Source organism: Ahaetulla prasina, chromosome 1 (assembly GCF_028640845.1).
Source record: "Ahaetulla prasina isolate Xishuangbanna chromosome 1, ASM2864084v1, whole genome shotgun sequence".
Classification (NCBI taxonomy): domain Eukaryota; kingdom Metazoa; phylum Chordata; class Lepidosauria; order Squamata; family Colubridae; genus Ahaetulla; species Ahaetulla prasina.
In genome coordinates, this window is record NC_080539.1 from 15,431,752 (window position 1) to 15,445,997 (window position 14,246).

Below are 14,246 nucleotides of genomic sequence, written 5' to 3' on the forward strand. Positions count from 1 at the left end.
CCCTCTGGTATGTTCGGGCTGTTAACCTTGACTGTTATCAGCCCACCTTCCAACTGCCAAGCAAGTTTGAAGAGAAGCCTCTACTTCACTTCTTTACACAGTATCTCCTCCAGCACTCTTCTCCCCACCCCCGTTACTATGATAGCCATAGCAAGCAGAGCAGTAAATGCATAAATCAGGAGACAGACTACCCAGAGTAATAAAGTAATAAAGTAATAAAGTAGTAGTGAGTGGAGGCTGACATATTGTCTCTTTTGGATGGTATGTAAGTTGCTGTGAGCCGCTCTTATTCTCTTCTGTTGGTCTCTTTCTCCACAGTGACAGTGGCTCAGGAACACCCAAGACCCCCGATGGAGGGCATGCCTCCCTTGATATGAAGTCAGAGGCGTCCTCAAACCCAAGTTCTCCAGAAATCTGTCCCAACAAAGAGAGGTAAAAGCAAGGTGCAATTTTAAACTCATTGGTTGATGGCATTCAAGTGGAGTAATAATTTTCCGGGATTCAGGTTAGTGACATCCAGTAAAAGCCGTGGATTCACCATTTCACACATGGGACGACCCACCACTAAAGTTTTCAGGAATTAATGGAACTCAAACATGATGGAAGCAAATGGTGGAGACTTTTCTGATTCTTGGGATACATCATGGGTTTGTTGGAGTCATCTATTGACTTCGGGGTTGGAGGAACCAAGGGACAAATTATACAAACAACATCAACTTGTAGTTGATGTCTTTTCTGCAAATTCTCCTTTTTTTTCCAGTCTGGGTGTAATTTAGCTGTGGGATTGTTTTCTTGTTGTTGTTTTGTGGCGTGAGGGGAAGATGGTCCTTTGCCTATGTTCGTCTTTGTGCGGTCTTCACATCCTTAGCCTTCTAAAACACCATGAAGACCTGGGTTTTCTTCCACACATTGAGATTGGGATGTTGGGGAATCCAAACATATGTGTGTTTGCGATGGTGGGATCCTTCCGGTTTAACAACCAGTTCGGTGATCGCACGTTTCACATGTGTGTGTGCGCAGTTCAATGAAAAATCACCTTTAGCATTAGTGCTAGGGAATTAAAACAGCTGAGGCACGGCAATCCGCTCTGCCGCACTAATCAGCTGCGAAGATAAAGGTAAGTAAAGCGCAGGAGTGGGCTGGCAGGCCTAGCTGATTGTCAGAGTGAACCGGTTCGCTACCATCTGATTGTTGGAGCTACCGGTTTGCCCGAACTGGTCCGAGCCGGTAGAATCCCACCCCTGTATGTTTGCTATCTTGGCAACCATTTTTTTAAAAAACAGGCCCTCAACATTTTTTTTTTCTCAGAGTTGATTCTGAGTGTTTTATTGGCTTTTTCATTTTTTTGCTTGTTATCCAGAATTCCATTGTTTAGATAGGGGACTTTCTGTTTTTCTCTCTCACTGTCTGCCAGGCCTTTCATTAAACTCAAAGAGAATGGAAAGTCAAATATTTCCCGTTCCTCCTCAAGTACCAGCAGTTTCAGCAGCACTGCAGGAGAGAGTGAAAATATGGAAGAATACGAAAGCCTGGTAAGACAACTTCTGCTCTCGGCTCTTTTTATCGTATATATTTATTTTACTTTATTTAGTTTGTCAAACATGTACGAGATAACAGGTATAAGTATGGACATGAGCACAGGTAACGAATAGAAATAAATGAGACAGTGGGACAGGGATGGTAGCAGGGGTAAAATGCTCCCGGTTCGGAATGGATCACCCGATCCAGTAGTGATGGCGGCAGGTGGTTCGGAGAACTGGTAGCAAAAATCTCTGTCCCCTCCCCCATGCCCAGCTGAGCCAAGTGATAATCAAAGGTTTTTTTTTTACTTTTAAAAGCATTTTTTCTTCGACCGAAAAAATGCTTTTAAAAGTTAAAAAAAAAAAGCCTCTGATGATCGCGCTGCTCAGCTGGGATCGTCAGACCCTTTTAAAAGCATTTTTTCTACAACCTCTTCGGCTGAGGAGGTTGTAAAAATGCTTTTAAAAGGTTCTGGCAATCAGGCAACTCAGCTGGGATCATCAGAACCTTTTAAAAGCATTTTTTTCTACAACCTCTACGGCTGAAGAGGTTGTAGAAAAAATGCTTTTAAAAGTAAAAAAAAAAAGGTGGCCATGCCCACCCAGTCACATTACCCCCCCACCAAGCCATGCCCACAGAACCAGTAGTAACAAATTTTACATTTCACCACTGGACGGTAGGCACTTGTGCACACCCCCTTACGGACCTTTTAGGAATGGGGTGAGGTCCACAGTAGACAGTTTAAAATTGAAGCTATGGGGGTTTGAGAATGTAACAATGGAGTCGGGTAGAGCATTCCAGGCATTGACCACTCTGTTGCTGAAGTGGCAAAAGCTACTGAACCAAACAGAACTCATTTAGCATATTATGTATTAAAAGGTGCCTAAATAGGATGGCATAGAGCCTGGGCGGGTGGGCGGACCCGGGCCCATCCTTGATCTCCGCTACCGGTTCGGGCAAACCGATCTGAACCAGCTGAATACCGTCTCTACTCCCTCTCTCTTCCCTGTTATGTCGAGAGATTGGTTTTAACATCAAGGGAAGGAAAGTGTGATCATTGTAGAGACACATATTATTTTCACTGGTTTTGTTTTATTTTTATTTTATTTTTTGAAAAATGTCTTCAGCACAAAATGTATTCTGGACTCGCTTAGGAGAAAGGACAGTGTACAAAACCAAATAATACCAGGACTTTCTTTAATTCACAGGGCAGCCAGTCCTCAACTGCATCACCATATAAGCAAGATGTATTTGTTTACAGTCCTTCCCAAAGCATCGAGAATCCAAATTTAGCATCCGCCTCAACCCCTGTTATCATGAGCAGGAGCCCCACTGGTGAGTTTGACTAAACTCTATCTGGATGGGCTTTGTATGACGTTGCTGGTAAAGATGACCCTCAAGTAGGGTAGCTTAGCTTTGTCGTTTGGAATAGGAACTTTGTAGTCTAGTCAATTGCGCTGAGATTTTCATGGTGGTCGCCCATCTAAATATTAACCAAGCCCATGACACCTGAGGGGTGTGTGTGTGTGTGTGTGTGAGAGAGAGAGAGAGAGAGAGAGAGAGAAAGAGACAGAGAAGAGAGAGAGAGAGGAGAGAGAAAGAGAGAAGAGGGGGGGAGAGAGAGAAGAGAAAGAGACAAAGAGACAGAGAGAGAGAAGAGAGAGAGAGAGAGAGATAAAGAGACAGAGAAGGAGAAACAAAGAGACAGAGAGAAAGAGAGAGAAAGAGAGAAGAGGGGGGGGGAGAGAAGAGAAAGAGACAAAGAGACACACAGAGAGAGAGAAGAGAGAGAGAGAGAGAGACAAAGAGACAGAGAAGGAGAAACAAAGAGACAGAGAGAAAGAGAGAGAAAGAGAGAGAAAGAGAGAAGAGGGGGCGAGAGAGAGAAGAGAAAGAGACACAGAGAGAGAGAGAAGAGAGAGAGAGAGAGACAAAGAGATAGAGAAGGAGACAAAGAGACAGAGACAGAGAGAAAGAGAGACAGAGACAGAGAGAGAGAGAAAGAGAAAGAGAGAGAAAGAGAAAGAGAGAGAGAGAGAGAGAGAGAGAGAAGAGAGAGAGACAAAGAGAGAGAGAAGAGAGAGAGAGACAGAGACAGAGAAAGAGAAAGAGAGAGAGAGAGGAGAGAGAAAAAGAGAGAGAGAGAGAGGGAGAGAGATATGACATGGCATATGTGTAAATATTGGTATTGCCATGAAATGTGAATTCTTAATCATTGCTGGGATTTTCATTCCTTTGTTTTAATTGATATCGGTTCTGAATCTTCCAAATAAATAATTAGAAAGAAACTGATTTGTTTTTTGCTTTTTTGGTTTTTTTTTTGGTATTGTCCCAGCAGATATAAAAAGCAGAAATTCTCCGAGATCAAATCTAAAATTTCGCTTTGATAAACTTAGCCATTCAAGCTCTGGCCCGGTAAGTAAAGATGAACGTACCTGCCTTCCCTTACAGTAAATCAAGACAGGGACTTGTTTTCTTACATCTCCAAGCAAAAAAAGAGGTAGATCAGCATGGCCTTTGGAGTGGTGGCTCCCCAAATAGCAGAAGCTTCCTATTTCCTGATCTTTCTGACCAGTGGTGAAATCCAATTTTTTTTTTACTACCGGTTCTGTGGACGTGGCTTGGTAGATGTGGTGTGGCTTGATGGGCGTGGCTTGTGGGCATTGCAGGGGGAGGATACTGCAAAATCTCCATTCCCACCCCACTCCAGGGGAGGGATACTGCAAAATCTCCATTCCCTCCCCACTCCAGGGGAAGGATACTGCAAAATCTCCATTCCCACCCCACTCTGGGGCCAGCCAGAGCTGATATTTGCCGGTTCTCCGAACTACTCAAAATTTCCGCTACCAGTTCTTCAGAACCTGTCAGAACCTGCTGGATTTCACCCCTGTTTCTGACATCTTGACTTTCAAATGCTTAACATCTGATTCCAATGTATATTGGTGACCTGTGGTTGAATTTAGTGAAATACAATTCTTCTTTGGTTAAAGAAGTTTTGCCTTTTCCAGGATTGACACGGTAGCTGCTTCGTGCCTGGAAAATATACATTTAAGTTAAGGAGCCACTGATTCAATGTTTCCTTAACTCAAAGATGTTTCTTTGGCGACCACGTGGCAACTGTCTAAACTCAGAAAATGGCATGGCTTCTTTAAGGAAACCTAAATAGATGGAGTCAGGGGCTCACCTGTTCCCCTCCAAAGCATCTTTTCGACTTTGGATCTCATGAACTACTGTATCTCAAATGATATATTAAAATACCGTATTTTTCAGAATATAGGACGCACCTTTTTCCCCAAAAAAAGAGGGTGAAAATCTTATACTCCGAATGTAGCCCCGCCCAGTTTCTCAAACGGAGGTTTCAGAGGCTGAAAAAAGCATCAGAAACGAAGCTTAAGAAAAGAAGCCCCCAAACAGAGTGTTCTGTTTCCCCCCACAACACTCCCAAGAAAAAGTCAGTCAAAGGCCTTCTGCCAACAATTTATTTACACTTGGCTGGGTTCCTTTTGGCACAGAAATGTTCTGGCCACATTTCCCCATGCGCCTGCCAAAATCTCTGAAACGGTCTGTTACCGAGGTAACCAGGAAATTACAGATAAAGCAAAAGTCACTCACAAAGAGATTCTTCTATCCATGAAACAGATTGCCGGCGAAATTCCCAGCTGTTGTGTCCCACTCCCACTCCGACGACCGGGTCTAGGAAGTCCGTATCAAGCGGGGCAATGCAGCCTCTGCAGCTTTGCTAAATTCCTTCCAGGTTTCTCAGGGCAGGCAGGCAGTCCAAGTTGTGACTTCAGCAAACTAGATGAGACTTTGCTTGACTCAAGGTTGGAATGCCACAAGCAGGTCCTTTATATAGGCTGTGGGGTGTGGCTCCATGACTCAGCATTTATCCAGGCCTGCCCCTCCCTTCCTTCTGCTGGCGTCGCCTCTCAGATCTCCGGAAGCGAGGATCTTCCCACTGTGAATTCTCTTCAGCTGAATCTGCTGTCGGTAATTCCAGCACGTGGCTGGCTCCCTGCTCACACGCTGTAGGAGTGAGGTTTGTTTGTTCATTCCTGACATCCTGTCCAGGCATGGGGCCAGGACCGGGGGCTGGAGGCATGACAGGCTATTCATCTTCATTATCAGACTCTGAGTCTGATAACAGGCCCGGGTGTAGACGGGAGGGGCCCGGCTGAGGAGAGGAGGGAAGACGAGGCACAACAATAGCTTTGTCCAACACAAAGAGCCAAGAAGCTCCTCCTCCTGCTTTTATCCCCTGTGGGTATCGCTTTGTGACTCAGCAATCCCTGGGCCTGCCCCACTGTTTCCTCTGAACGCTGATCATGTCTTCGCAGTCTCGCATCGAGCCAAGATTGGTCTTGGGGTGTTGCCAAATCGAAAGAAGGCCAAGGGGAAGCAGGCCTTGCCAGCCCCTCCTCTTCCTCCTGGGGCGGTGCTAGAAAGGAAGAGGGCCCAGGGGAAGCAGGCCTTGCCAGCTCCTCCTCCTCACTCTCTGATTCATCCTCCTCCAGGAGGCCGAGGCCGGGGGCCTGGGTCACAATACAGAGCTTCAAAGGCTTTTTTTCTGAAGCTCTGTTTCGGAGGCTTTCAGAGGCAGAAAAACATTTTTTTCTGAAATGGAGTTTCAGAGGTAGAAAAAAAAGCCAAAAAAAGCAAGGCACAGAGCTCACATCCAAGGAACCTCTGGTAGCTCAACAGGCTAATGCAGCCTGTTATTAACAGCAGTTGCTTGCAATTATTGCAGATTCAAGTCCCACCAGGCCCAAGGTTGACTCAGCCTTCCATCCTTTATAAGGTAGGTAAAATGAGGACCCAGATTGTTGGGGGCAATAAGTTGACTTTGTATATAATATACAAATGGATGAAGACTATTGCTTGACACAGTGTAAGCCGCCCTGAGTCTTCGGAGAAGGGCGGGATATAAATGCAAATAAATAAATAAATAATAAATAAATAAATAAATAAATAACCTGTTGCTAAAATTCACCTCTGGGAACAGCTGATTGGGGGTATTCTGGGAGGCCGATCCACCTGCCACTCAGCTTTTTTCTTATTTTCCTCCCCAAAAACTAAGGTGCATCTTATACTCCGAAAAATATGGGTAGATTGCCCCTGGAATCCTGTTTATTTTATTTTTTTAAGCCCAGGGAAAAGTAAGAAACTCATGGAAAGAAACAGAGTAATTAGGGGGGAAAATTGGCGGTGTTTTGAAGTATTTATAAGGCAAGAGCTGTAGCCGCTTGTTCTATTCTAGCATTGATGGTGAACTGATCTAAAAGAACCTTAGAAAAGAATTTCTGCAGTAAAGGATTTGTAGTTATTGTTGTGCCTGTTAGAAAAGGCAGGGGATTATAGGCATTAGAGTCCGGCTGATGTAGAAGGTCAGAGGAGGTTGTAAAAATGCTTATATATTTAACAGAACACGTTTCCTTTGTTTGCAGACACATTAGCTGAAGAATGACCCCTAAGGACCTCTAAAAGGTAACTTATCTTTAGCCCAGGGTTTGTAATAATTTTTAATGCCAAGTATTGATAACAATAACGGTAGACAGGGTACTTTGTTAGTGGGCACAATTGTTTTTTATTATGATTATCATGGGCCTTTGAGAGTTGCAAATGGTACAACAATCAGTGGCAGTCAAAAAAAAAAAAAGCAAGACCACAAAGAAAGCTCACCTGGACAAGAGGAGAAGGGCTTCAATCACAAAATTGTGACTGCCCTCGTTTTGGCCTTTTTTTGGTCTCTCCTCTATGAGCACAATTATGCAATGATCTCACTAAAGTGGCAGGACTTGAATAATAATAATAATATCAGAGTTGGAAGGGACCTTGGAGGTCTTCTAGTCCAACCCCCTGCCCAGGCAGGAAACCCTAGGCCATTTCAGACAAATGGCTATCCAACATTTTCTTAAAAATTTCCAGTGTTGGAGCATTTACAACTTCTGCAGGCAAGTTGTTCCACTGATTAATTGTTCTAACTGTCAGGAAATTTCTCCTTAGTTCTAGGTTGCTTCTCTCTTTGATTAGTTTCCACCCATTGCTTCTTGTTCTACCCTCTGGTGCTTTGGAGGATAGCTTGGCTCTCTCTTCTTTGTGGCAACCCCTGAGATATTGGAAGACTGCTATCATGTCTCCCCTAGTCCTTCTTTTCATTAAACTAGGCATACTGAGTTCCTGCAACCGTTCTTCATATGTTTTAGCCTCCAGTCTCCTAATCATCTTCGTTGCTCTTCTCTGCACTCTTTCTAGAGTCTCAACATCTAGAAAGAGTGCAGAGAAGACAACGAAGATGATTAGGGGACTGGAGGCTATAACATATGAAGAATACTTGACCCATTTTTCCTCCAAACATTTGGCTGAGTCAATTTATTTATTTATTTAAAAAAACCAACAAATACATCAAATGCTGATCTTACACAGCTGTTCCATAGTTGGATTCAGTCGCAAACTAGCAAATGTCAATGCCGTGACAATTTCATTTTTTTTTAAAGTTGCTATTTTGTTGCCAAGAATTTCGGCAGGTGGTGGTCATTGAGGTTACAGGTCCGGTGGGGAGGGGAAGGATCCAGTTGTTGGAACTTCAAATCCGTGTCATAAATTCCATTTTTTTTGGGGGGGAGGGGTCCGTCATAGCTTCAAATCACCGCTAATGACTATCTGTATTTAAAAGTCTGTAGAGATTCTCAGTCATCTAGGTCATGGCTGTCCCAAAGGTGGTTTTTTCAGGAGGCAACAAGACTTTTTTGTTTTTTCTTTGAGGAGGACACAGATAAACCTCCAAGTGCTTCAGCGACCCTCTAAAACAGAGGTCTTCAACCTTGGCAGCTTTAAGACTTGTGGACTTCAACTCCCAGAATTCTCCAGCTAGCTATGCTGGAGCTGGAATTCTCCAGCTATGCTGGCTGGAAAATTCTGGGAGTTGAAGTCCACAAGTCTTAAAGCTGCCAAGGTTGAAGACCTCTGCTCTAAAAGGAGGCAAATGACCGGCTGTCTGCAAGGAATATAAATCCTTCCATTCCCCACCATCCAGTCAGATCTGAAGAAGCTTCTAGGATGAGAAGCGAAATGTCCTCAAAGAAAAAAGAAAGAAAGTCCAGTTGCCTCCCGAAAAACCACCTTTGGGATATCTGTATTTAACTAACAAGAGTTTCAAAGCCCTCCAAAATAAAAGTTCTCCAAATTTGTTGTGGCAGTGAGTTCCATTGACAGAGACTATTTGCGGATGATACAACAGTGATGGGACTCATCTCCGGTAGGCAGGGGGTGTGTGAGTCTGCCTATCGAGATGAGGTGGACCGGTTGCTTTCATGGTATGGAGACAATAACTTGGTCCATAACACCAATAAGACCAAGGAGCTTATTGTGGACTATAGAAGGAACAGATCAGACATCCAGCCCTTGGTTATCAATGGAGACCAAGTGAAGCAAGTGGCCAGTTTTAAGTTTCTGGGTGTTATCATAAAAAAGGACCTGAGCTGGGGCGCTCACATTGCAGCACTGGTCAAAAGAGCCCAGCAGAGATTATACTACCTGAGGCTTCTCAAGAAACAGCAACTGAATGAAAAACTGCTGGTGACCTTCTACTGCTGCACCATTTTAATTTACTGCACCTTTGTATGGTTTGCCAATTGAACAGTGGCCGATAGGACAGTACTCCAGAGGGTCAACGTCATTGCCCAGATGATCATTGGTTGCCCTCTCCCCTCTTTGGAAGAGCTTGATAGGTCCTGCTGCCTTAAGAAAGTTCAAAACATTCTTAAAGATCCATCTCATCCTAGGCATCCTTTTTTTTTTTTTTTGAACTATTACCATCTGGCAGACGGTACAGGATAATAAAAGCAAGGACAAATAGGCTGAAAAACAGCTTCTATCCCAGAGCAGTAACTATACTGAATTCTACTTTATAGTGCAATATTAATGGAATATCAGGGGCTTTCAACTCAATTGCATAGAATGTGAAGGATGTGTGTTTGTGTTTTATTTTTTATATTTTTTTTATGTGTAATGTACACAGAAGATGGCATTTAATTTCATTGTACGAGGTGCAATGACAATAAAATACAACTACTACTACTGTTTGAAAAGCCAGGTTAGCTAATGGCTCTCAAAGCCTCTCTCTAAATGTGTTGTTAAGAATTAAAGAAGGCTATTCTTGATGTAGGTATGGATGACCTCCAAGCCTAATTTCTTTTTCCCTTCTCCCATCTTTTTGCAGGACGTTTTTTTGTTGTGTTTTGTCTCATTTTAAACAGGGTAGGAGGGAGGACTGTTTGTTTCAAATGAGAGCACCCCTCCACCACACCAAGCTCCATAGCCACCTACGGATTGCCCTTCATCCGAGCAGATCATTTCCATAAAACCAGAAAAGAAGAGATCTCTTCCATGGTAATCATCCATGCTTTATCCCTCTGGAGTGGAAGGATGTCCCACGGAGGACCCAAATTGCGTACCACAGACTGTAGAACTGACTGGGCTTCTGTTCTCCCCCCCCCCCCGCACCCTACTTGGTCAATCAACGGATCGGTAACGTTGTGCGTAGCTGTTGAGCTTGAGTTCCTGTGTGCTGCTTTTGGGGTAAATCTTTAGATGTCAGAAATTAATAATAATAATAATAATAATAATAATAATAATAATATCAACATCATCAACATCTGCCTATCTCAGGTCCCTGGGAAGGACTTGATAGGTGGATAAAAATGCCAAATCCAGCCCATATCTGGCTGATGTGCGACAAACCATAATAACAACCCTACCATGGATACCCCCTTGTTGTAATATTCATCATCACCAGGGGTGTCAAACTCAATTTCATTGAGGGACGCATCAGGGCTGTGGTTGAACCCAAGGAGGCCAGAGGTGTGGCGGCCTGGGTGGGTGTGGCCGACTGGGTGGGTGTGGCTAGTTTGACACCACTCCCCAAACTGCTTGCATTGGGTAGACCAGGCCGAAACCACTCTGGCCCGATCTTTCCTCTTCACATTGGATAGACCAGATCCGGCCACATCATGGGCCAGATGTAGCCCATCGGCCTTGAGTTTGACACCACTGATCATCACAATACTTTGCTGTTTTGTGGACTAATTTCTTCCCTAACTAAGACCCCGCCCCCCTGGATTTAAGTGACCTTTTCTTTTTTCTTATGCTGTTACTGATGTAAGATTTTTCACACAAAGATGGTGCTGAGCCAAGAATGCTCTCCTGCCTTTTGAGCATTCTGCTTCCGTGTGATGGAAAAGAAATGACGTTTGGGTTTTTTTTTTGCTTATTCAAGAAAGTGTTGATGGATATCAGAAGGGTGGAGTGGAAGGGACATGCCCATATCTTACTTATAGGTAGCCGCAACAGTGCCTGTGAACCAGGGGTGGTATTCTGCTGGTTCGCACCGGTTCGGGTGTACCGGTACCTCCAACGAAGAGCTGAGAGCGAACCAGTTCGTGCCAACGATCAGGTGGGCCCGCCCGCCCGCCCCTGCGCTATACCGACCTATATTTCTTGTGTTTGAAACCCAGCTGATTGGCGCGGCAGGGCAGATTGCCGCAGCTGTTTTACAGCTGAAGTAGAAGGTATGTTTTGGAGCATTTTTCAAATGCACCGCACGCGCCCAGCGAACCGGTTGAATCCCACCACTGCTGTGAACATTTGGTCTTTGTCTATATAGTTCTCACTGGTTTGCACTCTCCCTGAAAGCTAGTTAAATCCAGAGACAGAGAGAGACAGGAAGAGATTTCTGAGCTTGGTGGTTTTCTTGCAGACATTTCATGACCCAACTAGGTAACATCATCAAGGCTAGGAGAGAGTGGGATTTTGCTCTTATTTTTCCATAGCTGTGTCCTGCCCTGTCAGTGTAAAGCCAGGGCAAGCAGTTGCTACATTAAAATAAGAGCAAACCCCACTCCCTTCTAGTTTCTGCTAAGTGTTTCGGGATAACGAAATAAAAAGTTTGGAAAGCACTGTATTAGAGGAAAGAGTTGGGGGGGGAGGAAATCAGGCACAAAGAAGGAATGCAGGTCGGCATCCCTGGGACTGATCTTTTGCCCAATGGCCAATTAGTTTTGGATATGGAAGAGGAACAGGAATTCTGCTGCTGTGATTTGGACTGCAAAAACTTCTGATGCTTATCCTTACAGATGGAGAAATACTCTGTTACATCCGTGCAACGTCACGACCCACCTATAATAGGGATTTCATGCTGCCAGCAAAACTCTGCTTGCTTCTTCTTCTTCTTTTTTTCTGATGGTCCCACTGCTAGAAATTTTTCCCGTTGGCTTCTTATACTGGAGACCATCCTTACAGCTTTATAAGCTGGACCTGCAAAAATTTGTCTCCCTGCAGTCGTGAATCAAAATATGCCTTTGCCACTGGAAGCTTGTTGGCGCAGTTGTTCTTAAGAGGGTTTTTGTTTTTTGGTCATTTTACGTTGCACATTGTCCATTAGATTCAGGTCAGCCCCACTTGGACAGTTTGGAAAAAAATAGTTTGATTTGGCTTGGCATCCATTCTTGTGTCTCAGCAATGACTCCAAATCTGAAAGCCAAACCAATAATAACAGCAACTGGAGCACCACTTGAAAACCTTCAGCCCTGACAAAATCACCATCGGTCAATTGCAAAAGGCAGCTTTACTGGGAACAGCTTACATCCTAATGTAATCTAAACAGCTTACGTCTAATGCCAATCTGCATCACACAGATGGCACTTAACTACAGCCCAGTAACAACAGCCAGCCAAAATCACACCATGACTCAGAAACATCCGAACAAACAACATTCAGATTAATTTGCATCTCATAAAAAGGTATTTAAAGACCTGTGTTCTGACAGACGAGCACAACTCAAAGCACACTGACGATGTCTCCTCGAATAGTGATGAAACGTTTGCAACCAAATTGCCAAGCTCAGAACTCAAACCAACAGCCTAACTACCAACCTGAGATACTAATATTCAAACACATTTCAAACAGCTTACATCCTACGACAATACCTTTAATACAATCAAACATGCACATCTACCTGTCCCAGGTCCTTGGGAAGGACTTCAATAAGTGATAAAAATGCCAAAGTCTGAAGATCTGGATGACTCTGCAGCGGACCACAGTAATAATAACTGGAGGATCACTGGATCCGGCATTGAAAAAATCACCACTGATCAATTTCAAGAAGTATCTTTACTTGGTATAGCTTAATTCCTGTGGTGGTATTTTTAACAACATCTGCTTCTCCTTTGTCCTTGAGAAGGACCCAATAAATATGCCAAATCCAGTCTAAACATCTGGCCAACAGTGTGATAAGTCACATTGTGGGATTTCCGAATCTAATCTGATAAACTCTCGACCCAGAAGCTGAAGAAGCTTCTTGAATAAGAAGTGAAACTTCTTCAAAGAAAAACCAGAAAGTCCAGTTGCCTCTTGAAAAAGCACCTTTAGGACAACCATGACCTGGATGACTTAGAATCTGCATAAACATTCTTGACCCATAACACACGAGATTTAACTGTGGTTGAAAAGAAGAAAGTATGGTTAATTGATGTGGCAATAATAGGGTAGTAGAAGACAAAACAAATGGAGACGATCACAATTAGCAAGATCTAAAATATCCAAGTTGAAAGATTATTATATAAACCAGTCGTGGTAGTCCCCGTGATTATTGACACACTGGGTGCCATACCAGAAAATCTTGGACAGTACTTAGAAAATCTGTGCATTGGCAAATTTCCATCTGCCAATTACAAAAGGCCACACTGCTTTGATCCACACGTATCGTACACCAAAATATTATGACATTCTAGATTCTTCGGAAGAGCTTGGTGCATGTAAAGACCAACATCAACTAAAGAACTGTTGTGTGTATAATAATAATTGACACAAATCACCGTCAGTCAATTGCAAAAGGCAGCTTTACTTGGAACAGCTTACATCCTGCAACGATATTTTTAATATCATCAAACGACAGTGACTGCCTATCCTCGGAAGGGTTTGATAATTTGACAAGAACGCCTGTCTGGCTGACGGCGTGATCAACCATATTAATAAATTGCAAAAAGCAGCTTTATTTAGAATAGCTTACTTTCTCAGTCCATGCCTTTATTTTTAATTTATCTTGAGCTTCCTGGTTGGCTCCGTTGGCAATGGAGGTGATCTTTCTGGTCACCAACCTCTGGATCATGTTGGACTGCTAAGACAGCGACAATCAGCTGTCCAGCAGTTCGGAAACCCCCCTCTTCGGGAGAAGAAGCGGTGGTGAGCAAAAAGAAGCAGAGGTAGAGCTTCCCTAGAGCTCCTGGAAGATACCAGGGGGCTCGAAGGGTTAAGCCCCCTCAGAACTTCAAAGTGCTCCAGATCTGAGGCTTTTTTCCTGCTCCGGCAGACCTAATTGCCGCGACCAACTTCCGGGACCAATTTTAACTTAAAGAAGATAATACCGGACTGAACAGAAACAGGAGAGCTCTAATTATAAAAGCAAGTAATCAATCAATTCCCTGTTATTTTTTTTTTTTAAGTTTTGGATTTGACTTCAAAGTGAAAATGGCGATCGTTCTTTAATGAGCTACGCAGTTGAAAACGAAAGTGTTACAATTCTCTGTTTGCTGTTTATTGCTGAAGGCCAGCTGGAAATTTTTTTTAAACATTGTAATGAGAAGGGAGAAGAGATCGAGATATTGAGACTGATTTAAAAAAAAAAAGACTTAAAAGGTTTATACGTAATATTAGCCGGGACCAATTTTAAC

The 14,246-nt window shown here is 43.5% G+C and overlaps 1 protein-coding gene across 2 annotated transcripts in view; it reads left to right on the forward strand.

Annotated features, from left to right (window-relative positions):
* The window catches only part of RAP1GAP2 (RAP1 GTPase activating protein 2), a 356,373-nt gene extending 342,363 nt beyond the window's left edge, over nt 1-14,010 (forward strand). For both annotated transcript variants that reach the window (XM_058164269.1, XM_058164270.1), the window contains 6 exons: nt 319-432; nt 1,415-1,532; nt 2,730-2,856; nt 3,860-3,936; nt 6,966-7,005; nt 9,740-14,010. In XM_058164269.1, the coding sequence (XP_058020252.1) occupies nt 319-432; nt 1,415-1,532; nt 2,730-2,856; nt 3,860-3,936; nt 6,966-6,974 (445 nt within the window). In that variant the 3' untranslated portion in view covers nt 6,975-7,005; nt 9,740-14,010. The remainder of the gene's footprint in view (nt 1-318; nt 433-1,414; nt 1,533-2,729; nt 2,857-3,859; nt 3,937-6,965; nt 7,006-9,739) is intronic.
* The last annotated feature ends 236 nt before the right edge of the window (nt 14,011-14,246 follow it).